Source organism: Streptopelia decaocto, assembly GCF_964273445.1.
Source record: "Streptopelia decaocto genome assembly, chromosome: 5".
NCBI classification, from domain to species: Eukaryota; Metazoa; Chordata; class Aves; order Columbiformes; family Columbidae; genus Streptopelia; species Streptopelia decaocto.
The window spans coordinates 69,978,178-70,004,937 of NC_138659.1; the positions used below are offsets into that span (position 1 = coordinate 69,978,178).

Consider the following 26,760-nt stretch of genomic DNA (forward strand, 5'->3'; position numbering starts at 1 on the left):
GAGGTGGCAATAAAACCATGAAATTGGAAATAGAAACTTGTCAAGATTTTTTCTTTCTTTTCTTGACAGAATTTTGCGTATCTATTAATGAATTTAAATCATAGAATTATACCCACTGTATTACATGCTGCTCTTTTACATTTTGATAGCAAGTATTATATTGCCTTATCTTAAATAATTGTTTTGTTTGTATTTTTGTCTTTGATAGGGGAGTTTTGTGGCATGTATGACCGCTATTTTAAGGCAAATGGAAGACTATCACTACGCTCATTTAATCAAGACCTTTGGAAAGATGAGGTCGGATGTTGTGGTAAGTTAAACATATTTTATCTGTTCATAAGAACAACTTGTGTTGTTTTTTGCCTTGTTACCGTTTGTTAAATACACTCGTGAAATGCAAACAAAATGTGTTTGATGTTGCAGATTTAATTTAAGAGTAGTTAATAAGGTGCTATGACTTACACATTTTCTGCACTTGCAAAGGACGAAATGAACCTCCCGCCACACACAAGACTGCAGCTCATCTCTGGAGCCGATCAATACTTTAAACAGCAAACACTGAGACAGTGGATTTAAGGCAATTAAAAGAAATCATTAGGAAATAGAGGTGCTGAGCTATTACTAAAAATCTGTGTTGTTTAAGGAGAGGGAAAAAAGAAAAGCAGCTTTCCCGAGGAAAGGAACTTTCAGCGTTAAATCTTCCAGATGTGCCGATTTCATTTGTTTAAATAGCTTTACTTACAGATCTGCTCACGCCAAATTTTATACAAAACGTTTTAACCTCAAAGGTGCCCTCCGTTGGTAAATAAGAGGTAATAATTGAAATTTGCCTTCTCAGAGTCGTTCGGCAGCCTAACTAAGCCAACAACACCACTTAATTAGAGGATAATGGAAGGGAGTTTATAGCTGAGGAGCTGGTCTCTCATGACCTGAGGTCTCATGGCCATATGGTGAGCGCGCGTTGTGATGGAGCCACCAAGCATCTTGGCCAAGATCCATCAATTAGTGGATAACCCGAAGCCCAATCAGCTGGTTTACATCCCCTGCTCTGGTTCTGGGGATTCTCTTTGGTGCTTTAGGCAGATTTCACCTGTATTTTAATCCTCAGGTTGGCCTTTATTTAGGCTCCACTCTTCCTTCCAAACCCAACGTTACGAAACTCAAGGTCTTTGTGTAATTTCTTTATGTTTGGACTTTCCCACTTTGTCTTTAACTTCTTATATCCTGCAAGATTTGAGCTCTTTGCCCTGTACCCGTTTCCAGATGAGGTGGCGGAGCCCCTGGTGCTCCGTTTGTACCCGATCTGGAGTTATTAAAGTACAAAGCTGGTGGTTGAGGAGAGTGAAGACAAAGTCCAACTGTGCGTTGCTGCAGAAGGACATCAGAGTATCGCAAGGGCTGCTTCCCACTTGCTTCAGGATCTCAGAGAACATCTGTGGATAGTTCTCTTCACTTGGTTTTCCACTATTAACAAAGCATTCCCAAGCTAAATGCAGCTAAGAGAGTGAAAATGATGTTTTTAATGCACAGAAAAGGTGTTAAGGTTAATCAAGCCAAATATTTCTGTAGTTTTAAAGTAATTCAAACCATTTGGCTCTGGAAAAGGCAAACTGATTACAGGGTTTTACATGGGAAAAGGTAAAAGCAGTTTGCTCTTAAAACACTTAATGAAAAATTGCAGAGAGAAAAATACTGGTTAGGAAATCTGTGACCGTTCTAATGGCAATAGAAGTGTTTATTTTAAAGTCTTTCTTTTTTGGTCTAAATTGTCCGAAAAGTGGTCCTGTAGGTTAGATCTTTCTGGTGGAAACAAGGGAGTAATTCTGTTTTGGAAATTTGGCAAGTGGTCTATTTGTAATAGCTTCTTTTAAGAGTTTCATGTAGGTGCCATGCAGTGCACTGGCATATAGGAAGAATCACTGATTTATTTCGTCTTGATTCTATATTTGTCCTTTTCTGTATGTTCTTGGGTTGTATAGCTGGACTTGCTCTGGACTGTTAAAATCTTATTTTCCATCAGCTATGTGGACTGTTTGACTACTTGTTTTCCACCGATATGCTGTGGTTTGTATTAGAATAGACACTAAGCTAAACTTAGTTGTCGTAATGCTTTTCATGTCTTTAATTAAAATGTACCCTTTTAATGTTTTTATGGTGTTGTTGACTAAATGGTAATGTATGTTAATGGGCAATAAATTACGTAGTAGCCTGGTAAAACATTAAAACGGTAATACGTTAATGGTAGATAATGCTACTTTAAACTGACTTCAACATGTGAGTATATATATTATATATATTTATATACATATATAAAGGAAGGTGTGGAATGTTGAGGTATAATGAGGGTATATTGTTAATCCTGTAATAAAAGGAAACTACAGTGCATAAACTATTTTTTCTTATTTAAAAAAAAAACCCGCAACTGAGTCATCATTTAGGGGAAAAGGATGAAGAAGCAGTGATTTAAAACTGAAACTAGATTAATTCAAGCAGAAATGAATAGGTTTTGCTTGAAAAATAATTACAAGAAGAAGGGAGAGCTGAAGTGAAGCTGTGGTTGTTTCTTCACCGTTGTTCTTCAGCGTGTGGTTTGCTCAATCAGAAGCTACAAGCCCAGTGCTGGAACTGCTAGAGGAAACTTTATGGCCCATGTTATGTGGGTGTCAGTTTTAAAATGTTATAATGGTCTTATTTGGCCTCAAAAATCTTAGAAAAGGTGAGGTGGAATGTGCTAAAACCAGTGTTATGTCTTTCTGCGGAATATATTGTTTAGGTTCATTAAGCTATTTCTGTTCCAAGAGGAATTTCTTGCTGTCAAGCTGCCATCATCGTGAAGTGGAATATCATCCGAGATCAGTGAGGTTGTTCCTGGGACGAGCTGATCTCTCTCCCCTTTTCACTTGGTGAAATTTATGTTCAGTTGAGACACATGCGCTACTAATTGCCAAAAAATATACACTAATATTTTGCCACGTGGAGTATCTCAGATGTATTCCTCGTCCTGGAGTCAGTGGAGTATGTGGAATGGCAAACTCCACAGGCTACTTTAGATCACTGTTTTCTGCACCTCTCTTTTTCTTCTTCCCCCTTCATATTTTGCACTCCATGGCTTTGGGTTTTCATGTGAGTGTGTACATGGATGAGTATTGTACATTGTACAAGCTTTGACTGACCACCTGCCTACTGACTGTCTACCTCCGTCACCATCTACCCGGTTACAGGGCTGAGCTGTTTCCTTTCTGTAATTGTTGGGGAGTTGTGAAGGGGTCCTGTCTATTCTGAGTTTTGCTTCCTTGGAATATTCTATAGAATTTGTATTTATAGTTGAAGAGAGATCAGGAGTTCCAGCCCGTCCTTCCTTAGTACAGGTTTTTTATCATTTCCTTTAATGTTCAGAACAATTTGTTCTGCTTCTGGATATACTGGAAAGCAACACAGCATGAACTGACAGCTTCCCTCTCCATTCCCCCTGAAAAATATCCAGGTTTTGCTCATATCAGGTTAATTCATGGAAACCATTTGCTTCTTTATAAGATAAAATTCAAAAGAGAGCAATAATATAAATACATCGAATACATGTAAGCGTCAGAAGCTTGTTATTTGATCAATAATTAGCTCAGTTGTTGTAGAGCATTCTCAAAGTACCTCTGTGGAAGTAAAATGTAAATATCGGTAGATTAAAACGTGGAGCTGAATCAGCAAAGTAGGTCAAACCACACGTGGCACAACCTCTGGGGTCAGTAACGAACGTGAATCATCAACAGAGTCAATGAGAATTCACCCACCGTCACGTGCAGCTGGATCAGCAAAGCGTGCAGAGGCTCAACAGCCGAAAACGGTGACAAATACAGAGTTTGCTGCAAGAAATCAGGCAAGTATACATCTGTACTCATAAAATATTAAGGGAAAAACACCCAGTGAGCTCAAATCCACCCTCTTGGATGGGTGATGACCCTTCCTGTGCTGCCACGTCAATGTTTCATTTATGCAGCCGCGAAGCAGCATCAGTCAGAACATCACCCGGTAGGTGCAGCTCTCACAAAGCACGTGCTGGAGTCACGTCCTGGGCAGCAAAATACGCACCGTGATTATTAGAAATTACGGAACTCTTTCACCAAAATACATGAAAAATGAGCAGTAACGTCTGCGGTTTGGTCTCCTAAATGAAGACACGTTTTCCTGAGCCGGTGGAGTGTGTGTCTGGGATGAGTTTTGTCTTATGCAACAGTAACATCTCATTAACCACCAGCAGCTCCAAATTTTATCTCAATCCTGTTAATGTCAAAACATCTTCACTGATGTTGTGTTGCTGGGAGTGATTTTGGTAAAAGAACAGCGGAGTTATTTTATTAGTATTACACGTTTTTTTGGTTAAAACGTGGTTTTTGTGCTCTGTTTGCCCTCTTTGGCCTGGATGTCTTGGGTACCAGTAGCTGGGATGCAGAGCATCCCAAACAACCCCAGTGTTGTGTCCTCAGGATCTCTGCAGCTCCATCCTTCCCACCAACCGAGGATTTCGGAGCCAGGAGAAACTTCTTAACAAAACAAGGGATCCAAACATAAAATGTGATGAACAGACTGGTTCTCACACGTGAAGAAATGCTTCTGAGCAGCACCTTCATATTTGTTTCTCACTGAAAAGGTTACATGAAAAACAGCCTTAGTTAAAAGTCTGGTGAATGTAACATTTTGGGGTTTTTTTTTGGTAGGCATTTGACATTTTAAAGATAGATGAGATAAATACCATTACTGAGAAGCTGTAGCAAAGGGAAAATATTCTAACCTTGGAATAAAAGTTCATTTTTATCTCTGCGTGAGGTGGATCAAGGACTTTCTGTATTAAGTTCTCTTTCCCCTCTTTCATCTTTGTCCGAGCATTTGATATGACTCAAAATTGTTAGATAGCAATTATAGATTCCCAAACCGCACAAGATGATTTACATTGTAAAGTACATGAGGTTTCTGTTCCGAAGAGATGTTTGTTTATATCTGTGTAGAAACAAATTGGTTTATGCCACTAAATTAACTTTGTTCTGGCTCAGGTTTTCACTGGCAGAAGCAATTACCGCTGCTCCCTTTAGGGACTAAGTCTCTCCTACTTTCGGGATGGCCAAACCATCGCTGTCATCTATCCCAGCTCAGGGTCATGCCCACCACCACGCTTACCTGGATCCCATTTTGAGCTGGATCATATATATATGTATATTTTAAAATAAATAGATAATCTTGATTCCAGACAAGCAAAAAATTCAGGAGGGTATTTGCAACGGGAGGGAAAATTCATTGACTGACTGACTGACTCCACTAAAATAGTGTAATCACGAGATTAAAATGAATTTCTTAGGTTTTTTCTTCTCTTTCTATGTACCATTATGCTTTTAACAACATTTCAACATGCACCCGACATGTGGCGAGCCATGTATGCTGCACAAGAAGACTCTGAGGTTTTTCTATGGTATAGAAAAATAAATGATTTGTTTTTTCAGCAGAAACTGCCTTTGGATAACTGGCAAACAAGTGCTTGTTCCTGAGTAATACCGTGGGTTGTTTACGATGTATTATGAGATTACTGGCGTTATCATTTCTGAGGAGTTTAAATAGAATTACTGTAGGATTTATGTACATCATATATAAATATGCCTTGGTAGAATTTGTGTGTGTCGTGTATGAATAATGACTTTTTTATGAAGCGGAACAGTAAGACACCTTTTGAGTCGAGTCATTAATAACTGACACTATCACTTGGACTTTTCTGATCCAGAAGAGCGGTCTTTCCCAAATATTTTCTCTTCTTTTTAGGATTTTCTGATGGAAACATTCATCATGTTCAAGAATCTCATCGGGAAGAACGTCTATCCCTTCGACTGGGTTATAATGAACATGATGCAGAATAAGTGAGTAAAAGCACCGTAGCTTTCTGAGCCGGCTGCTTCGGGTTTGATCTGAAACAACAGTGTTGCTTGGAAACAGTAAAACACCATGCAGCAGCCAGGGTGGCTTTGGGTTTGTTTCATTTTTGCCTTCTCTGAGACAAATAATTATGTCTAAATTGGCTTTGGGGATTGCAGGGCAGTGGTTTAGTGGCCTGGTTTGGGGTTCTTGGAGCCCACCGCAAATTAAGGCCAGCACGGTTCTGAGAAGCGAGCTCTTGGAACAGACTGCAGAGGCAGGAGGGATCCCTGCATATCTTGTAATAATTTAATGTATTCCTTTGGGGATAAATGATATGTTTTGCATGTTACCTCAAAAACTAGTGATTATCGTACGCTGACATGGAGCTGTATGTTCTGGGGTATTTTCAGTGCTATTAACAAGAAAGAATTGATAGGGCATTTTAAACCCAGATTCCATCAGCCTGGTAATAAAGAAACAGGCTGCAAATGGTTTTGATCCCCATTTTTTTACTCAATAATTGCAGCATTGTCATTATTTAGCATGCCTTTGTGCAATATTTTATGTTTGTGACATTTATTAAGTATGTCAAATGCTTTTGTGTCTACTGTGATGAAAGCATAAGGAAAAACCATTTTATTTACTAGTTGCCTGGAGAAATCTCTTCTGTCCTTACTGGTAGCTACCACGGCTATAAAGTCGTCAGTGTTTACTTGTATAAAATCCTGAACCACAGTTCCTACTGTCGTTATAAAAATGCGCCATAACTTTAATCTCGGCTTCTGAAGTCTCCTTAACCGCCTAATAAAATCCATTAGTAATAAATATGAGTTAGGAGATCCAGCCGGCTTCGGGACCCCAGTTGCTTATGGCTGCACATTTGTGGCTTGCGAAGCACCTGCTGTTTGTTTTTCAATGAAGAGCCCTTTGAGATCAGCTGATGATGAACATCGAAAGCCCGTTGGGTTCAGTTTTTTTTAATTAATTTGAAAGTGGTTTCGGTTCAAGGACTCCACCTGTCTCAAGCATCATGTTGCAGGTGCTTTGGAAGCCCTCCCGGCGTATGGTACCTGGTGTCCTTTCCACTGGGAGAACAACCTCCGTGCTTCATGGAATATCTTAAGAAATCAAAATCTGAGTGGGCAGGTCTGTGTTTGGACACTAATAATGCCAATTAACCAGTGCGGCAGTTACTGCTGTGCAAATGATATTGCGATGATGCTCTTTCCAGATGTGCAGACGATGGGTATTCCTCATACTGCCTTCATGATATTGCCAAATGACATCTCAGCGTTCATTTGACCCCCAATTTATTTTCTTAGCTGTGAATTTATGGTCGTAGAAATGGAAGAGCAAAAGCGCAGAAAGCGCCTTTCCCTCCCCGCTGTTTTCTCCTTAAAGCACAAAGGTATTTTTACCAGGCAGTTCATTACTTGGAAAATTTGGAGTAACACAAAGTGTCACACAGTTAGGGAACAGGCTTTGATTTTCTGATCCTTAAAAATAGTCTTGTCTTTCTCCCCGAGCTGAACATCAAGTCCTGAAGAAGCAGGAACGGGACGTGTTGTTAAGATCTTTGATTCTTACCGAATAACCTCGGTACTCACAGAATATTGGAGTATTACTTAAAGTTAAAAACAAAACTGTTTTTCAAGTCTCTCTGGTGTTGATGAGTATCTGCAGAAGTGCTGAAGGGGGTTGTTCATCTCTAATTTACAAGTTCATTTTCATTACACCAGCTCGTTTGTAAACGCTGCTGAATTGATTTGAGTGCTTTTCATTTTGCCTGTTGAAGCTAATGGGGTTTCCAAAACTAGAAAGCTGCACTGTAAAATACCTTTTTGTCCATTTGGTCCATTTATTTTCACCCCTATAAACATTTATTGAAGAAAACTTTTAAAGCTACCACGTCCTCTCACTACAAATAACTGGGCACGTGCTGTTTTGTGTCCCTCGTTGGAAGCACTTCTGCAGATCCAGTATTTCTGTGCCATAAGCCAAATTAAGCGAGCTGATTTTTAACTAGTTCCAGATAGTTAATAGTGGATTAAAATATCCTCACTGAAATAGTGATGTAGCTGTGGGAGAAGAGGGGAAATGGAGAAACGCATGTGTATGCATTACAGGGAATATTAAAAGTTCATACTCCACTTTGCACTTCACTAGTAGGATTCCTATATACATAAATATATGCCCACTCCATAATCAGAGGAATTACTCCTGCTCTGTGTACTTTGCACATGGTTTTGGTACAGAGCATCAAAACCTGGGGCTCTGTCTCTTTCCCGTCCCCGCAGCGTTGCTGTGTTACCACCGACCGTGCTGAAACGAGCTCAAAAATCCTCATATCTAATGAGATAATTGGTGCTTTTTTTGTTCTTAGATGTGCCACTTAATACCCTATTTACTGACTTCTCTAATTTAATTAAACGTAGCGTCTACTGTGTCAGCAAAGCAAGTTGTTAATTGAGAGTCCAGGGTTTTGAGTGTTACTGATTTTGTGTAATTCTTTGGTTTGCCACCAACATTTTCAGGGCAACGTTGGTTTGCTGATCAGACGTGGAAAGACACGGTGGTCGCGGCGTAGGTTCATTGCAACCCACGTTGTCAGAAAGATAAATGAAAAGAATATTCAAGCTGATACTGTGGCCTTTCACTTTCAAATTCTGCTCCAAATCGGCTGCTGTTTTACAGTAAATAACAATATCCAAGCAGCAGAGGTGGAAAACAACATTGATACAGGATCACAGAGATGAATAACAGACCATAGCGTGTTACGATTGAAACAGCTACTTCTAGGGGAAGAGCAGAAGACTGTGTTTAAACCAAAAAGCTGAATGCCCAAAAGGCCAATACTTCAAGGGGTGGTTGACTGAAAAGAGTAGGCAAATAGTTTTAAATATTTAAGTCTTCATCCATATAGCCTTAAAATGGCCATTGCGTTTGGGTAAATCTAAAGAAAAGAGAAGACAGGGGGGCAGAAAGGGAGGAAATGGTTTTCGGGTACTTAAAGTTTTGATGCAGAGCAGATGGGTGTTCATTGAGTTGCATAAGAATTCAATTTATAAATAGCGTTCAAGTTCAAGGCTGGGGAAGATACTTTGGCAGTGAACTGCAGTGGGTTGCTCGGGGCGTTGTGAAGAGGTGTTTAAAAAGGGCTTGACAAGCATCCCTGAAGATGCTGGTTATAATTTAGGGAGAAGGGGGATGGAGTAAATGGTCTCTGGAGGCTCCTCTTGCTCTCTGCAGGATGGTGGACACGGGGTGGACTTGGTCACTCGGCGCTGTTTCTCCATGTTGCACCACGTTAGGATTGTGTCTGCTTCAGATTTCTGGAGCTTTTCATCCATTGGGTTGTTTTTTAACAGGACTTTTTAAGCCGGGTAAACCCCTGGCAAGTGGTTATTAAATGTATTAGTGAGCACATTGCCTACAAATAAGGATGAGCTGAGGCGACTTTAGAAGAAGATCCTACCTGTAGTTTTAAATTTTCCTGTTGGGAATTGCTCATAATTCTGTTTAAGATACTCGGGCACCTTTAAATTACATCTGCCATAAGGTTTACACGTGTACATATTTTCAGGAAGAGTTATTCCTATTAAGATAAAGTCATAATATCAGTGGATGTTTTTAAAAAGAGGTTTTATCAGCTGTCATGACAGCTGCTTTGTGGCGATCCACCACATGCTTGATAATGAAATTTAGGCCTGATAGTATTTCTGTCACGCAGGTCTCTGCGATAAACGCCAGTAGCTGTATTTAATAGTTGGAAATAGGAGGTTTTCCTGTGTTTTAGGGTAGAGACGGAGGCGGATTCTTCATTCCAGGCTTCTCCTGCAGGAAAACACGCTCAAAGAGTTTTAAGTGGAGAAGTAGTTTTTAAAAAGAAAAGCAGGGATTTTGTATTGTTTACATTTTTCCCTTCTAAGTCATGTTTGGAAATGATTCAGAAATGGTTTAGAAATGGTTTTTAACTTTTGTCATAAGCTGACAAGCTAAACTCAGGTTCCTCTTAAACACGTAACTGGGAACATGAAAACAGTTCCTCTCTGCATTTTTGTAAATGAAAATAATTTCGTCTTTGGTCTTACTTTTGGCATTTGAGACAATCTCTTCCTTTGGTAGACCTTATGATATATTAATTTGTAGCTACTACTTTCATCTGCGGCTGTTCCAGTGGAAGCTGAGCTGCCTGTGAAAAATGAATTTGATGTTTTCTGTTCTATTTTTTTGTGTCTAATGTCCGCATTTACATAAAATACCTGGTTCTTTTGCCTTTTGAAGTCAGAGAAGAAGGGGATGAGATGCTTCTCGGTGAGAAGGAGGTTTCTTGTGCCTGTGTATTTTATATTCTCTTGCCTTGTGGAAGGGATCTGGCGGGGTTGTGTGCTCACACCAGAGCTGCGCTGGCTTTGTTCCCTCCTGAAAATCCAGAATATCGCTGATATTTCTGTGTGAAAAAACAAAACCAACCTTGCAAAAAGGGCTAAAAGGACCAGGGAGATGCGCCTGGTAAACATGCACCTTTTTTGCTGTTGCCGGAGCGTTTATTTTTGGAGCTCCCAGGGCGATGTAGGCTGTTGTGCTCCCTGGTTGTCATAGCAGTACCTGTCAGATCTATACGGCGCTCGCAGAATTAACTTCAGCGATGTACGCACCGATCCATCAATAGTGCGCAAACGTTATGAACTGGAGCAAGTTTTGCGTAACCGTGAACCTTAAAATGTACCACAGGCTTCGGTTGCCTGAGAGTTATTCCTACTGACAAGCAACCCAAAGCCAAAGTAAAATTGGGTTTTAGCTTATTGAAATTTTGCTTAATTGCCATGGGCTTTATACGGGCGCAGAGAAACAAAACCAAAATGTTTTTTAATAAATGTATGAAAATAGGCTCTTTGTACTTACATAATGGACAAGTCAAGTCGCATCTGTCAAATTAGGTGCAAGCGCAAATGGTTGTATTTCTAATCCATCCCAAGCTGGTGATGGGTGGAGATGTGGTTTTCACAATGGGGAGAATGGTCCTGAAGGATGGCAAAGGTTCTGGGTTGAAACCTACAGAAAATGCAGGAACGCAAAGCAGTTTTACAGACAATCAAGTCATATTGGAGATAGAAGCACAAAAGCCTTTCATTTTCCTAAAGCCCTCCGTATAACAATGTTCAAGCCTGTATTAATATATTCAAAGAGGTTATTAGTAGACATAACTTGAAAGCTGTCATATACAATTGGGGCACTGTTCATTACAATATTTACTCAATTTATATTGTCATGGAATACAGTAATGGTTTTACATTTCCAAATATGATATTTTGGTGAAGAAGTGTTTGAAATGCACCTATGTTTGTAGGAGGAGAAGGGATGTGTTGTTTCAAGAAGAGTCTGAGCAGTAGGAAAAGCTTTGATTAATAGGGATTGGCGCTGTTTTTCCTGACTATTAATACATTTTCTATAGGACTCTGTGCTTACTTATTTAGACAGTTTAGGAGCCCAGACATGTGGCTTGAACCACAAAATATTTTTATTTACAATAGATTGAAATAAGACTTTGAGTGGGAATAATTCTGTTTAGTGCCAAATATTTCTCTTTATAGAAAAAAATCTCGCACTATTTACCATGTATAGGTTGAGGATAAAAAATTTGAAAACGTGTAAGTTTCTTAGGATCTAGTTTTCAAAATCTACTCATGCCAGAAATTTAGTCTTCAAATAAAATAGATGAACGCACGCTGATAAATTCTATAAAGTTACAATTTCTGTACGTGGAGGGATTTTTTTTTGCTGTCCATAAAACCTGGTTGCATAATGTAGTGACCTTTTCAGTAAAGACCTTGCAAGATTTTCGGTTTAGTACCGTACCTGTCAAATTAACTGGACCCGGTTGTAAAATGATTGTACTTGGCAATGTTTAAAATAACACAGGGGTTTTATTCTCACTGGAAAGGCTGCGATTCCTTGAAGGAATATCCTTCAGGAATATCCTTCAGCGGGTGCTTTTCCTTTGGTGATTTCTGTAGTGGGAGGAAAGGATGCAGCAAGTTATTTTATCCCAGCCATTAGGAGTTAGAAATGTTCTTAGCATAGGTTTCCATCATTAATATATAGTCTAAAGAGTGCTGGTGAATGGGGCTGCATCCAGCTGGCGGCCAGTCAGTAGTGGTGTCCCCCAGGGGTCAGTGTTGGGTCCAGTCCTGCTTAACATCTTGATTGATGATTTAGATGAGGGGATTGAGACCATCATCAGCAAATTTGCTGATGACACCAAGTTGGGAGGGAGTGTCGACCTGAAGGCAGGATGGCTCTGCAGAGGGATCTGGATAGACTGGAAAAATGGGCTGATTCCAATGGGATGAAGTTCAGTGAGGCCACAACAACCCCCTGCAGCGCTCCAGGCTGGGCACAGAGTGGCTGGAGAGCAGCCAGGTAGAAATGACCTGGGGGGACTAATGGACAGGAAGCTCAACGTGAGCCATCAGTGTGCCCAGGTGGCCAAGAAGGTCAATGGTATCCTGTCCTGTATCAAAAACAGCGTGGTCAGCAGGACAAGGGCAGTGATCCTTCCCTGTGCTCTGCATTGGGGAGGCCACACCTGGAGTATTGTGTTCAGTTCTGGGCCCCTCGGGTCAGAAAAGAGATTGAAGTGCTGGAGCGGGTCCAGAGAAGAGCAACAAGACTGGGGAAGGGACTTGAACACAAGCCCTATGGGGAGAGGCTGAGGGAGCTGGGCTTGTTTAGTCTGGAGAAGAGGAGGCTTGGAGCTGAGCTCAGCACTCTCTAGAACTACCTGAAGGGCAGTTCTAGCCAGGTGGGGATTGGGCTCTTCTCCCAGGCATCAGCAATAGGACAAGGGGCCATGGGCTTCAACTCTGCCAGGGGAAATTGAGGCTGGAGATTAGGAAGGAATTCTGTGCAGAGAGAGTGGTCAGGCATTGGAATGGCTGCCCAGGGAGGTGCTGGACTCACCGGCCCTGGAGGGATGGTGCCATGATCTAGTCAATGGACTGGAGTTGGACCAAGGGTTGGACTTGATGATCTCTGAGGTCTTTTCCAACCCAGTCCATTCTGTGATTCTGTGATTATGGATTTTTTGTGTTTGGAGACACACGTATGTTTTTTGGTGAAGGTGTGGGAAGTTTGCTTGGGCTGGGTGATTGTGACTCTGCTTATTTTGTCTTTTATTGTTGTGTTTCCCTTGATAGACCTATTTTTCTGTCCTTAAAGCGTAGCTGGGATTTGCTCTCCTCCTGGGAATGGAGATCTCTGCATCGTGCCATCTATAAAATCAGGGGAAGGCTCTTGCAGATGTATTTCATCCTAAAGCACAAGGGAAATCTTTGTGTTTCATTTCGTTGGGGAAAGAATGAGCCTTATTCAGTACTCGCTTCAAAAATATCACCGTGGAGCATTACGCTAATTTGCACACCCTCATTGTTCAGCAGTAGTTAACGTCTTCTCAAAATATTTCTGATAGATTCCTTGACACTTCAACCTTTTATTTGCCACAAGAAAATTACAGTGGCTTTAAAGAGAAGAATTGCATGTTAGGGAACATCTCTTCCTGAACTAGAAAGAAACACATAGGGATAAAATGATCCCAACTGCTGGTGTTCTGGAGTTCAAGTTTTATATATGAAAGGGAAAAAAAGTGAACTAAGGTTTCTTAGAGATTTCGTTCTTCTTCTGTTACAAGGCGTTGCTATTTTGGGCAAGTTTGAAGTAGCAAGGCCATCCTAAGGGTTAGACCTGGCAACGTTCCTGTTCATTAATGGGTTGTCCTCCTTTGGATGGTGGCAGATTTAATCCCTTCGAGATATTTTGGATGCTACATGTATCTAACAATGCTTGAGGACCGTTAATTTAGAATAATGCTTCGCCCAGCAGACTTTTCATGTTACTTCTGTTGTATTTACATCCCGGGTATTTCATGGGGCTTCACTGGAAGGGGTAGCAACTAAACCAAGAGTTTGCCCTGCTGGTCGTCTTCCTTGATATATTTTACTAACTCTTAACTATTTGTTGTGCAAACAGGTAATGAGTAATTGAGAGGCACCTCACAGCCTGTTTTGTTGCAGAAGCGGCTCAGAAATGTGATGTTTTGAAAGAAAAGTAGGGCATATATGCTACATGCAACCAAGCAAAAGTAGCAGCTTGGCTCGATGGTTAAAAAAAACAGGCAAGATAACATCACAAATAGGCTTTTTCTTCCTCACTTTGTGGAATCATCATCCACGCTATGCCGTGGATGTCTGGTTTGTTTTGTTTTTAACAAGATACTAATAAAGCCAACTAATTATTTTGGGTACATGCACTTTTTTTTTTTTCCCCAACTCGTATCTATAAAGTGTTAAGAACTCCTGGGTTTAAAATATTGATTTGAAAGAAAGCTGCAAGAGGTTATTACACTACGTGTCATGATAATTCCATGGCGAGAGTCTAACTGAGATCTGGAGAAGCATTGCCAAATTAATTTCAAATGGAAAATAATGATTTGGATATTATTTTCCCTCCTAGAGTCTAAACCTATGTTGACAAGGAAATACTTCGTGATGATTGTACTCATGAGTGTATTATACCAACCAATAGATTCATTAGTTTGATTTTTATGATATGTTTTGGTTATCAGATGGTGCAGTTCAAGACAAATTCAATATGTTCTGCACTGAGTTATGGATAATAATATGTTGTCACGTATTTTTGTCTGGTTTGTGCGTTAATTGTTTTGGGAGTAGCAGAAAGCCTTAGCAGGTTACATTTAGTTCAGATAGATCCTTTAGTGGAAGATTTCCTTCAATTTACAGTTTTCTGATTCTAAATTTTCTAATTATAACTGAAAAAAACCCCTAGCTGTAATTTTAAATTGTATTTCGTAATTCTGAATGCTCTTTCTCTCTTTCGCTGTCTGAACCCACTGAGAAGCCCCTGGTGTGTAGATATTCAAAGTTTAGCTGTACATAAGGTTGAGGGAGCTCGGATCACGAGCATTTGGATTCACATTATTGTGCCAGTGTGGGTGTTCGGCATGAAGCTGCGTATGAATATTTGCTTTCTCATTTCATGGCTCCTTTGGGACCGTGCTCCTTACAGCTTTATTTCGCTTTGCTTGTTTCCTCACATTCCGTTTTGGTGCCAGATCAATCTCTTTCCCTGCAGCACCAAATTTCCTGGGACTGCCCAGAACTGGACCCAGAACTCCAGATGTGGCCTCCCCAGGGCAGAGTAGAGGGGGAGGAACAACCTCCCTCCACCTGCTGGTCACACTTTTCCTAATGCACCCCAGGTACCATCGTCCTCTTGGCCACAGGGCACATTGTAGACTCATGGTCACCCTGTTGTCCACCAGCACTCCCAGGTCCTTCTCTGCAGAGCTGCTGTGCAGCAGGTCAGCCCCAACCTGTGCTGGTGCCAGGGTTGTTCCTCCCCAGGTGCAGGACCCTGCACTTGCCCTGTTGAACTGCACAGTATCACAGTATGTTTGGGATTGGAAGGGACCTCAAAAGATCATCCAGTCCAATCCCCCTGCTGGAGCAGGAACGCCCAGGTGAGGTCACACAGGAAGGTGTCCAGGCGGGTTGGAATGTCTGCACAGAAGGAGACTCCACAACCCCCTGGGCAGCCTGGGCCAGGCTCTGCCACCCTTACTGAGAAGAAGTTTTTTCTCAAATTTAAGTGGAACCTCTTGTGTTCTAGCTTGATCCCATTACCCCTTGTCCTATCATTGTTTGCCACCGAGAAGAGCCTGGCTCCATCCTCCTGACACTCCCCCTTTATATATTTATAAACATTAATAAGGTCACCCCTCAGTCTCCTCTTCTCCAAACTAAAGAGCCCCAGCTCCCTCAGCCTTTCCTCACACGGGAGATGCTCCACTCCCTTCAGCATCTTTGTTGCCCTACACTGGACCCTCTCCAGCAGTTCCCTGTCCTGCTGGGACTGAGGGGCCCAGAACTGGACACAATATTCCAGATGTGGTCTCACCAGGGCGGAGTAGAGGGGAAGGAGGACCTCTCTTGATCTACTGACCACCCCCCTTGCAATACACCCCAGGATGCCATTGGCCTTCCTGGCCACAAGGGCCCAGTGCTGGCTCATGGTCATCCTGCTGTCCCCAGGACCCCCAGGTCCCTTTCCCCTACACTGCTCTCTAATATGTAATTTCCCAACCTATACTGGAACCTGGGGCTGTTCCTGCCCAGATGCAGGACTCTACACTTGCCCTTGTTAAATTTCATTAGGTTATTCCCCACCCAACTCTCCAGCCTGTCCAGGTCTCTGATGGCAGCACAGCCTTCTGGCGTGTCAGCCACTCCTCCCAGCTTGGTGTCATCAGCAAACTTGCTGATAATGCACTTCATCAGGTTCATCTCTGCTCGGTCCAGCCTGTCCAGCCTCTGCTGTGTCAGCCCTTCCTCCCAGTTTGGGACCATCAGCAAACTCAGTCTCTTCATGCAGATCATTGATGAGCAGGTTGACCAAGGACTGGACCCTGTACTGACCCCTGGGGAACTACGTGGCCTTGTGATGTGTGCAGCATGTACACAAGGACATCCAAACCCACCCCAATGTGCTTTTCCACTTATTAATTGAAATTATTACTTGAAATTCTGGCGCCCCAACAGGCAGCCTGTGCTCTGGGGCCTGGATCCATCCAGCCTGCATCTTGAAACAACGGCACCAAGTGCTGGTCACATCACGTACCCAGATGTGAAATTGCTGCTTTTTTTTGGCACAAAATGTATGGCGTGAACAAGAATGTGGAAATACTTGTTTCTTACAAAAGCAGCAGCATGAAGCAGGTAATTAAATGAAGCTGAAGGTGTTAAATCAAAAAGCATGTTAGCAGGACTCCATTTTCCCTAACAGTAAAAGCTGGTGGCACATGATATCTATTTTTAACATGGAAGGTGTAGCAATTTTCACTTAAAATCGTTACTTTTCCATGTCAGCTTAATTTGAGTTAAAACTATTGCACATATAAAAATACCTAGTGAGTGAAGAGTGTGCTGCTGTTTCACACTTGAGTTTTATTAATCTTTTCCTCTTTCAACATTCTAAAAACCCCAATATTTCAGTCTTTAGAAGTAAACAAAAAGTACTTGTTTGTATATTATAAATGGGAGTTCAGGCTTAAATGCTGCCCTTGGCTGTCACTCTGTACTGAAGATTTCTGTAGTTCGCTTTGAAACTGCATCGTAAATTCTATGGCTTTGACCATCAATTAGTGACTTCATTATTCTCAGCACTCAGGGGTGGGAGAGAAAATGGCCTTTTGGCTGAAAAAGCCTTTTATTTACTTTTCCAGTAAAATCGATTGCTCTGCACTGTAACTCTCCTATATTTTTTTTTTTATAAGAATTGCAAACAATATCAGAGCTACAGAAATTCATACCCCTTTTCCTTGGAAAAAAACAGTTTCAGGTAAGCAGGAGGTTTTGGTTTCCCAAGGGATCCCTGTAGGAAAGGGGAGCAGGGTCAGACCCTTGGTCCTTTTGTCCTGCTGAGGTGGGAGTTTCTTCTGGGATAAATTTATAATATTGCAAAGGAAAAGAAAGTTGGGTGTGTGGTTGTCTCCTTACGTACCAACAAACACGGCAGGAAATACCGTCATTCCTGTTGGTTCACTTTCCATAGTCACATCAGTGTCTGTAACATTCCCAGGTTTATCCTTCATTCCGGACCAGTGAGGCTGTGCAGGTCCAGCTGTAGAGAACACGTCAGGTTATCAGACTTCAGGAATTGCTAAAGGTTGATCATTTTTTTGTTGGAGAAACAGGTTGTCCCAGAAAACCTGAAAAATTACCTTTATGGCGTTTCTTATTTCTTCATGCTGGAATTTTCCTTATGAGAAATCAAGTATTTGGTAATCACTGTTTTTGTTCCTCTCTGTGTTGGAAAAATGAGTAAGATGTAGGAGATGATGGTTGGTGGTTTTCTGATATCTTACTTACAAAGATATCCAAACAGGTACATTTCTGGGATGAACTTTAGTTGCATTATTTGTCAGTGAGATTTTAAAAGGCGACATGATACTCTGATGCATTTGCAAGTATTCGCTTTACCTCCCATGTTGTTGTCTCATGTTCTTCTTCCTGGACCATTTTGCATCTTTTGAGCCAGCAACCATGTTTCATTTTAAAAAATCAAGGTAAAATTGCCAGCTGTCAAAACCAAACACGTTTTATGTAAGTTCTTCTTGATCACTAAATACTTCTTCATTAGTCAAACTATTTTTTACAACCTGCTTCTTCCACAACCGCTTCAGTCATGTTTTCTGGAGGAAAACTTTTCTTAAGGAAAGTATTTCCATCTTTGAGATACATCCCATAGTTATTACCGGACTAATATATTGATATTGGGTTGCACTTTCCCCTTTTGTTTAGTTTTCCTGGTCTACATAAACCTGTAATTTTCAGTGCGTTTGACAGCATCTAAGGATTTTATTATTTTTTAAGAATTATTCCCCATCTTTTCCAGTTTGTCCAAGCAGTTCTACTGCAGGAGCGCCAAATGTACTTTGTCAGGTGAATACTGATCAAGAGGTGTAGAGAGGGATCATTGCGTTTTCGCTCCTTGCCAAATTCAGTGCTGGAGTCCCTTAGCGTAGCAATAAAGTTCTACAAATGTGTGCTGAGTTTGGCTTTCCTTCAAATGACACTTCTACGTATGCCGACCAAGCCCTCAGAGCTCATTTTTCACCCTCTCTGTGTTTTGATACACGCAGACTGCGACGAAGGGAGCAGGAGAAAATGTTCTTGGCTCTGTTGGAATTCCTCTTGAAGGCTGAGGACTCTATTTCTCAATCCATTTCTTCCTCCCTCCTCTTAATTTACTCTTTTTTCCTCTAGTGTATGGTCTCAAAAAGAACAAGAAGAATCCACCACTCTAGTAAACTCTTGTTTTTGATGAAGAAGGTGAAAATCCCACTCATTTGGTGCTGAAGTGACAGAAAACACAGTTTATAATGAGTGTGAATCAACAAACAAGTATTAAGTATAAAACCTGAGGGACTTGTGAGATGGTCAACAACTAGTCAAAGGTCATACAGGTTTTTTAAAATCCTCTGTTATTATAAAAGGCCATTACACTCTTGACATCCATACTGGGTGATATGTAGCATCAACCAGTGCTTGTCAAATAGTCCTGAAAACAGTTGTCTTAATTAAATGAGGCCGACTTTTTACAGCTTCTTCTATTTCAGTTTCTGCCATGACAACTGGCAACAAGAAATAAGGAATTTATGAAGAAATAATGAAAAATGTATGCCGCCATGTGTGATTTATTCATCCAACATACAAAATGTATTTTCAATTCCAGCATCAGAGCTGCTAATCAGAAATTCGAAAACAGACTAAAACTGTTGATCATTTTATATGAATATGCAGAGCGCACACTGGATTCCCATCCATACTGTGCTGTGGATTTAAGTCACAACGAAGCTTTAGACATTCAGCACTTTGAACTTTTCTAAGAGTTTGTTTCACTGATAGTCAGGATGTCAAACTAATTATTGATGTTAGAAACAACTCATGGAATAAAAGTACTTAGGAGAAAAGTAGAGTATTGCCAAGGGAAAACTTCAACCAAATCCTTCCATGTTACGTCTTCAAAAATAAAAACTGGAACCCCAACCCAAAACTCAAATGTATCCCTGAAAATAAAATAATAAACAAAATTGTTTTAGAGATTTTAAGTTTTTAGTGAGGGGTTTCTGGTTATTGTCTCCACAAAGCAGAACGTGGTGTGTGGATGTCTGAGTTCACAGGGAAGGTAATAGCATTTCGCTCAGGCTCATTTCAGTTAAACCATTGCCTTGATTTCATTTTTAACTTGTGATATCTGTAGTATGAATTGCTAATTCGTTTGTTCTGAAAATTAGGAGGGTGGAAAATTACCCACTGAAGCCAATGGGCAAAAATGCTGTTGCATGGAGCGTTTTTTTCCGTAGTTCCCCTGACACCGACTCTTCCATTTTGTGCGTAACCCGGATTTGATTTAAGTTTGTAAACTTCCCCTGTGCAGTACATAGGGTTTGGAATCAAAGCATGCTGTTCTCTCTCCTGTAAAAGATCTAATCCCTTTTACTTAGGTGTTTCTCTTCAAGCTGTTCTCTTGTTCTGACGTGGGAACCCAACCTGTACAAGCGTGATAGATGGAACACAGCAGTTGCCTTGATTCTACGTGGCGACGGTGATGTTGTGTTACAGCTGGTAAACAGAAAGGGGTTGTATTAATCCACACCGGAGCAGGTTTTGGGCAGAGACGTAGGTGTGGGTGAGCAGCATGGATGATCACGAGAATTGATCTGTAGATCTATAAAACCTCCCTTTCCAGTCTGTCTGACCGGTGAGCAATGTCTTGCAGAAAGCCCGTGGTATATTATAGCGATATACCACAATTAACCTCAGATAGCCGCCTTGTGATGAGATGAAATTTGGTGGTATATGCTATTTTTCCAGGTTTTTCGTGTGGCCGTGAGCATGCCAGACCTTCACTGTGGGCCACGGGCAGAAAGGACGAGTGACATCCACTCCAGGAGTTATCACCAAATCCCTTCCAGCTGTGTTATTAAATGAAATTGCAGTGATACGCAACCAGCTGGGTTTAGTTTGTTCGGTTTTTCTTCCTTCTCCCAAGTGCTATTTATTAATAATTGAATTCTCTCCACGCAGGGAATGACCCTGTTGGGATGGTGAGTGCTGTAGGACGTCTTGCAGAGCCGTGCTGAGTTGGGAATGGTGCAGGATCTACCAGCAGCTTGAGGCTGAGCAGGAGCAATCCTGAAAAGCCTCTTCTGTCATAAAAAAGGGAGATTTACGTGTTTTGATTTTCTTATGCTTAGGGAGAAAATCACCACGTAAAGGTTTTATTTTGTGTTACTCTCTGCCGTTGCTTCACTAAATTTGAAACATTAATTAGGAAGTTTGGTGTGATAGATCTTTGGGCTGACGACGCACCAACAGCAGATGGGGTTCCTAGGGCTGACACCGTCATGTCAATGATTTATTTGTCAGGAACACCGTACGTTGTTTTCCATTTTCTATAAATATTAGCCTAAAATGTGCTAATGACCTTTTTCAATAGCAGTTAATTATGCTACCTGGTTTATTATGGTAAAGCATTTTTTAATGTCAGGTTAGAAGTCACATTTCAATACTTTAAATCTTCTATTCACAATCCACTTACTTAACTGAGTATTTGATTTAAAGGTACTTTTGGCTTGAATACAATTCAAAGATACTTTCAGATCGAATACCATTAACTTAAAATATTTCTTGAGATAATTACAACATAAATATCAATGGCAAACAGGCCCAATTTAATCTTATGTGCAAGTGTATACGTATACTGTTGTTCTTACATTTTAATCTGAGAAATCGTATTTTAGGGTTGTTACCCAAACAATTGGGCATTGTGGGTAGATTAAACTTTACCAACTTGTTCAGCTCCTTTTTGCTGAAGGATTGTCATTGTTAAAGATGCTTTGTTCGCCATAAAGTACGATTTATACTGACGGTTTTATATCGCAACAATAATATTAATTTGAATTGTTCTTGTAAGAATCTCAGAGCATCTGGGGAGGATCATCTGCATCGTGTTGACCTTACAGATGTTCCAATTGATTCACAGGGGAATTAAGTAATTTGCCTGTGCCCATGCAGTGAACAACCAGCAGTGAAGAATATCAAATCATATATTACTTTCATATGAAATGTTCTGCTCCATTGCGATAACTAGTACATATTCCATATGAATATTAACCCGTAATTTTAGTTGAGATAGCACAGTTCACATCTGGAGCATGTAAGATGTAGATGAGAGGGCAGTGAGCTTCCACAGCACCTACTTTACAGCCTCATTCAGCTTTAAACTTAGAATGTAAAGCTTTTAACATGGGTTATAGAGCCAAGGATAATAAACATGAGCCTCATCAAAACTTTCTGTAGAACTGTTACTACTCATAATTGAGATAGATGCACTTTGATGGATCAGAACTGAACAATGATTGCAATGTTAGCACGTGTATTTAATTCACCTTTCTCATCTAAAAAGATGGATCAGGCAACATATATTGCATTATCAAATCATCCCGAGAATTGGAGTGTGTTGCATGTAAAGCTTCAGTTCTAATAATACTGTGCCAAATTAGCATGAGAGAATAGATGCCGAGTTAATAATCCTGTTTTGCTCTTAGTTTATAATGGATTTGTTGATAGGAAACAACTTTCCTATCTGTTTACATCATAATAATTTGATAACCCATTTGTATTATTTAAACTGCATATTTTGTAAATGCTGAAGTGAAGTAATTTGTAACAGAAGCAGTATGTAGGAGCAGCTTTCCTAAAGTGTTTTTTAAATTGCTTTGCTTGCAGCTACAGAGTTTACCATGAAGAACAATTTCTCATTCTGAAATTTCCAAGCCACAGGAGCGGTCACACAGCTGAGAAAGGGACAGGCTGATGATTAAAGACAGTTTAATGCCCCGCTTGTTGGGGAACAGAGTGCTGCAGACCTTACTGGGCTGGCAGAACGTATCACTGCAGTCTCCTAATGTCCTGAATCAGGAAACTGATTTATCACCTATTAGGTCTTATTAGATCCTATTCAGAGGGAAAAATGAACTGCTGTAGCTGGATGGCAGAAAATTAATTTGAAATAAATGTTATATAGTCGGGCTTCTTCAGTTCTTTTATCCAAGTCAACCTCAGTGGCTGGAAAGCGGATTTTCCAGGGTCGATACGGTTTCTTGCATCGAGGCGTACTGTACGTATGCAAAGCAATGCAAGAATGGTGTAAAACTCTCTGTTTGAGACAGGTGGAGCTCTGATGTGATTACTTCCCACATTTGCAATTTAGATTTTTGTAAAAAGCACTTTGTGTGCCATACCATGCGCTCCTTGCGTGTCTCCTTTGGTGCCATCAGAGGCGCAGGGCAGGTGGAAGGTGGTGGGTATCACACTGTCCGGGGAAGGGTTTCATTTCTTGTGATCGCACTTCGTCCTCAGGAGAAGTTGCAGGAAGCCACTGGAGATATTTTCGCACAGTTTTAGATTCTTAGGAGTTTAAATCTGTTGTTTAAAATGGGTTGCTTGTATGATCACCCAGTCCAACCCCCCTGCTAGCGCAGGGTCACCAGAGCAGATCACACAGGGTCATGTCCAGGCGGGTTTGAATGTCTCAGAGAAGGGGATACCACGACCTCTTTGGCACCCTCAAGGTAAAGAAATCTCCATTTCCTTACTCTTTTTAAAACTATGCATAGAAACATGGGTTGATAACAACACACTCGGTAGCAGCGGAGCACATTGTCTGGAGCAAGCAGCTTCAGCTGCAGATTGTGCAGGAGGGATGATCTTTTCTTCTTCGCACCCCACCCTTCCTTCAGCTTCGCCTTTTATTGCTGTTATTTTTTATTTAGATAAAGTTTTCTTCAAATTAAATGCAAGAGCTGTCCCTCAAGTACAAAAATATTAGTATGGTTGCAAAGCACCAGTGATGTGCAGGGCTCCCCCCCTGTGTTTGCACACCCCATTGGGAAGATGTTATTATCATTCTTTGTTATCCCATCTGAGGAGCCACGTATAGACTAATAGTCGCCTGGCTTTGAAATCTGTCGAACCAAACCAACTGTTGGATCTTCCCTGGACCTGGGGGTCCTGGGGACAGCAGGGTGACCATGAGCCAGCACTGGGCCCTTGTGGCCAGGAAGCCAATGGTACCTGGGGTGGGTTAGAAGGGGGTGGTCAGTAGGTCAGAGAGGTTCTCCTGCCCCTCTGCTCTGCCCTGGGGAGACCACACCTGGAATCTTGTGTCCAGTTGTGGCCCCTCAGTCCCAGCAGGACAGGGAACTGCTGCAGAGAGTCCAGCGCAGCCACCAAGATGCTGCAGGGAGTGGAGCATCTCCCGTGTGAGGAAAGGCTGAGGGAGCTGGGGCTCTGGAGCTGGACAAGAGGACACTGAGGGGGGACTCATTAATGTTTACAGATATATAAAGGGTGGGTGTCAGGAGGATGGAGCCAGGCTCTTCTCGGTGACAACCGGTGATGGGTACAAACTTGGAACACAGGAGGTTCCATTTAAATTTGAGAAGAAACTTGTTCCCGGTGAGGGTGGCAGAGCCTGGCCCAGGCTGCCCAGGGGGGTTGTGGAGTCTCCTTCTGTGCAGACATTCCAACCCGCCTGGACACCTTCCTGTGTAACCTCATCTGGGTGTTCCTGCTCCATGGGGGGATTGCACTGGATGAGCTTTCCAGGTCCCTTCAACCCCTGACATCCTGTGATTCCCTGGGAGCCCCACAGGAGTGAAGGGTCCACCAGCAGCGTCCTGCCAGCACCCACACACTTCCCAGCACAGGTCCACCGGTATTTTTACCATATTGAGGGTTTTCACACGTGTGTGCCGCTGCTCCCACTGCCGAGTTGAGTAATGATGTCTGGGTACACGGGCAGTGACGAGTCTATTGACTGCTCTTTACATAAAAGGAGAAAATATTGAATTCAGTAGGGAGGAGGCAGGGAAGCAGAGGTTTGCTTCTCACCCTGATCGATCATATTCTTTTGGGTGGCGAGACTTCTTAAAGAATGAGAAAATGAGGTTTCTGTTATTCTCAGAAGCAGCAGCTGAGGTTGCCTTGGCAGTTCCGGATGAATGAAAGAAGTTGTGTTTATGAGCACCAAACAAAAGATAAAGTACTCATACCTCGTCTTTCCTTCGTACATCATCATACCAGCATTTTCCTATTCTAAGATTAACGTCAGCTGTACTGGATTTTGTGATTCGCAGGTTTCACCTGCGGGCACGTTGCCTTTATCGAGTAGGAAAGTCAAAAACCGGACTTCGACGGCATACAGGGCAGGTCTTTTAAATGGAAGGTCATTTGCTTCTCAGTAGCATCTTCTGATGTACAAAATGCGATCGGTAAGCAAGGTTTGATCTTTCAAAGAAATTCAACACCCCGTTAGTTCCAGATCAGCCACTCGCCCTCTCTTGCTGGGACCTTTTACTGTGCCTGTACAACGGAACTTAAAAAAATCTATATTTACCATAGTTGAAAACTTCTTAGCAGAAGTTAATTTATACAGCCACGATCACCCAGTAATTACCATTTGTCGCAGACTAATATTTACTTTTTTGACTAATTTAAAACCCATTCATTATACTACATACAAATTAAGAGCACGGTGTTGTGTTGGTCTCCGAATGCATAATTGCAATTAAGATACTCCCTGCAGAAACAGTAAATGTAGGGTTAATTTGGACCACGAGTTGTTTTATTCTGCTGTTGTTTTTTTTTCTGTTCCTCTGCAATTAAATTATCCTACTGTGGCACAGAGAAAATAACACTTATTTGTATTTGGGCTGTAATGTGGTATTTTTAATGGAAGTGTCTTTAATGAGACGGGTTGTTGACTAACGGCGGATTGGTTGTGTTTGCTCGTTCCACGAGAGGCTCTGAATGGCTTGTCTGGCCCCAGTTGTGAGCGAGGAGCTTTACTGCAGCAAATCAGGTAATTTCTGATGGAAATCTCAGCGCTTGAAGAGTTGGAATCACAGGAGGTCCCTCCAGAAGTTTGTGCTTTTCCCTTTTTAGCCCCATTTGGCTCTTAAACATTTCACAGAATCACAGAAGGGACTGGGTTGGAAAAGACCTCAGAGATCATCAAGTCCAACCCTTGGTCCAACTCCAGTCCATTGACTGGATCACGGCACTAAGTGCCATGTCCAATCTCAGCTTAAAAACCTCCAGGGCCGGTGAGTCCAGCACCTCCCTGGGCAGCCATTCCAATGCCTGACCACTCTGTCTGCACAGAATTGCTTTCTAATCTCCAGCCTCAATTTCCCCTGGCAGAGTTGAAGCCCATGGCCCCTTGTCCTATTGCTGATGCCTGGGAGAAGAGACCAATCCCCACCTGGCTAGAACTGCCCTTCAGGTAGTTCTAGAGAGTGCTGAGCTCAGCTCTGAGCCTCCTCTTCTCCAGACTAAACAAGCCCAGCTCCCTCAGCCTCTCCCCATAGGGCTTGTGTTCAAGTCCCTTCCCCAGTCTTGTTGCTCTTCTCTGGACCCGCTCCCGCACTTCCATGATGCCTTTGGAATAAAAAGTATATAATTTTGTCTTGAATTACAAATTCGAGTGAATGTAACATAAATGAATGTGTTCCCCAGTATTGAACAACATTTGAGTGGTATCATCATCTAATGTGCTCCTATATATTGAACTAAATCAGTTTGCAAGACTCATCTGCTCCTTTATGTGCTACGTGCGGGCTGTAGGAAGTGTCAGTTTTTCAAGCAAGTATAAAGTGAGGATTCTGCTGTTGCACTATGGCAGATGAAATATTAAGGTAGATATAGCTAAAAATATATATATAATAAACCTTTCACTATTTTCCCCCTGTAAAATTTAAATTACCCAACCTAAAGAGCAAGGGGGGAGGCTATTCTACCCAGTAAAGCTAGAGAAAAAGGAAAATACTCTTAAAATATTGGGAAAAAAAAATCTTTATTTCAGTGTTCAGGAAAAAAATTGAATTTATTTTTGCTCCAATTTATAAAATACTTACGTGTTTTAAAATACTGTTTCCTACTGAAAAGCTGGGAGAACTGAGAGCTAAAATAGCATACCCATTCCATTTTAAAAGCCCCTAATTCTTCAGCAGTGATCCTCAAATCTCTTTGCCTTATCAATGTGATCAAAACCAAACGCTTTGTGCAGGTTGTGTGGATGCTGCAACGCTACAGCTTTTGATTGAAACCACTGTAAATTATATCACATTTTAATATGCCGCTTGCAGCCACTTTTAGCACCTTTTGGATATCAGTGATCACCGTCTGCGTATTACTGACGTTAAAGCTGAAATTACGTAGAATC

At 41.5% G+C, this 26,760-nt stretch overlaps 1 protein-coding gene across 1 annotated transcript in view; it reads left to right on the forward strand.

Moving 5' to 3' along the window:
• The window catches only part of DOCK1 (dedicator of cytokinesis 1), a 273,982-nt gene that overhangs the window by 158,209 nt on the left and 89,013 nt on the right, over positions 1–26,760 (forward strand). The window contains exons 28-29 of the mRNA XM_082054440.1: positions 209–310; positions 5,800–5,894. Of these exons, the coding sequence (XP_081910566.1) occupies positions 209–310; positions 5,800–5,894 (197 nt within the window). The remainder of the gene's footprint in view (positions 1–208; positions 311–5,799; positions 5,895–26,760) is intronic.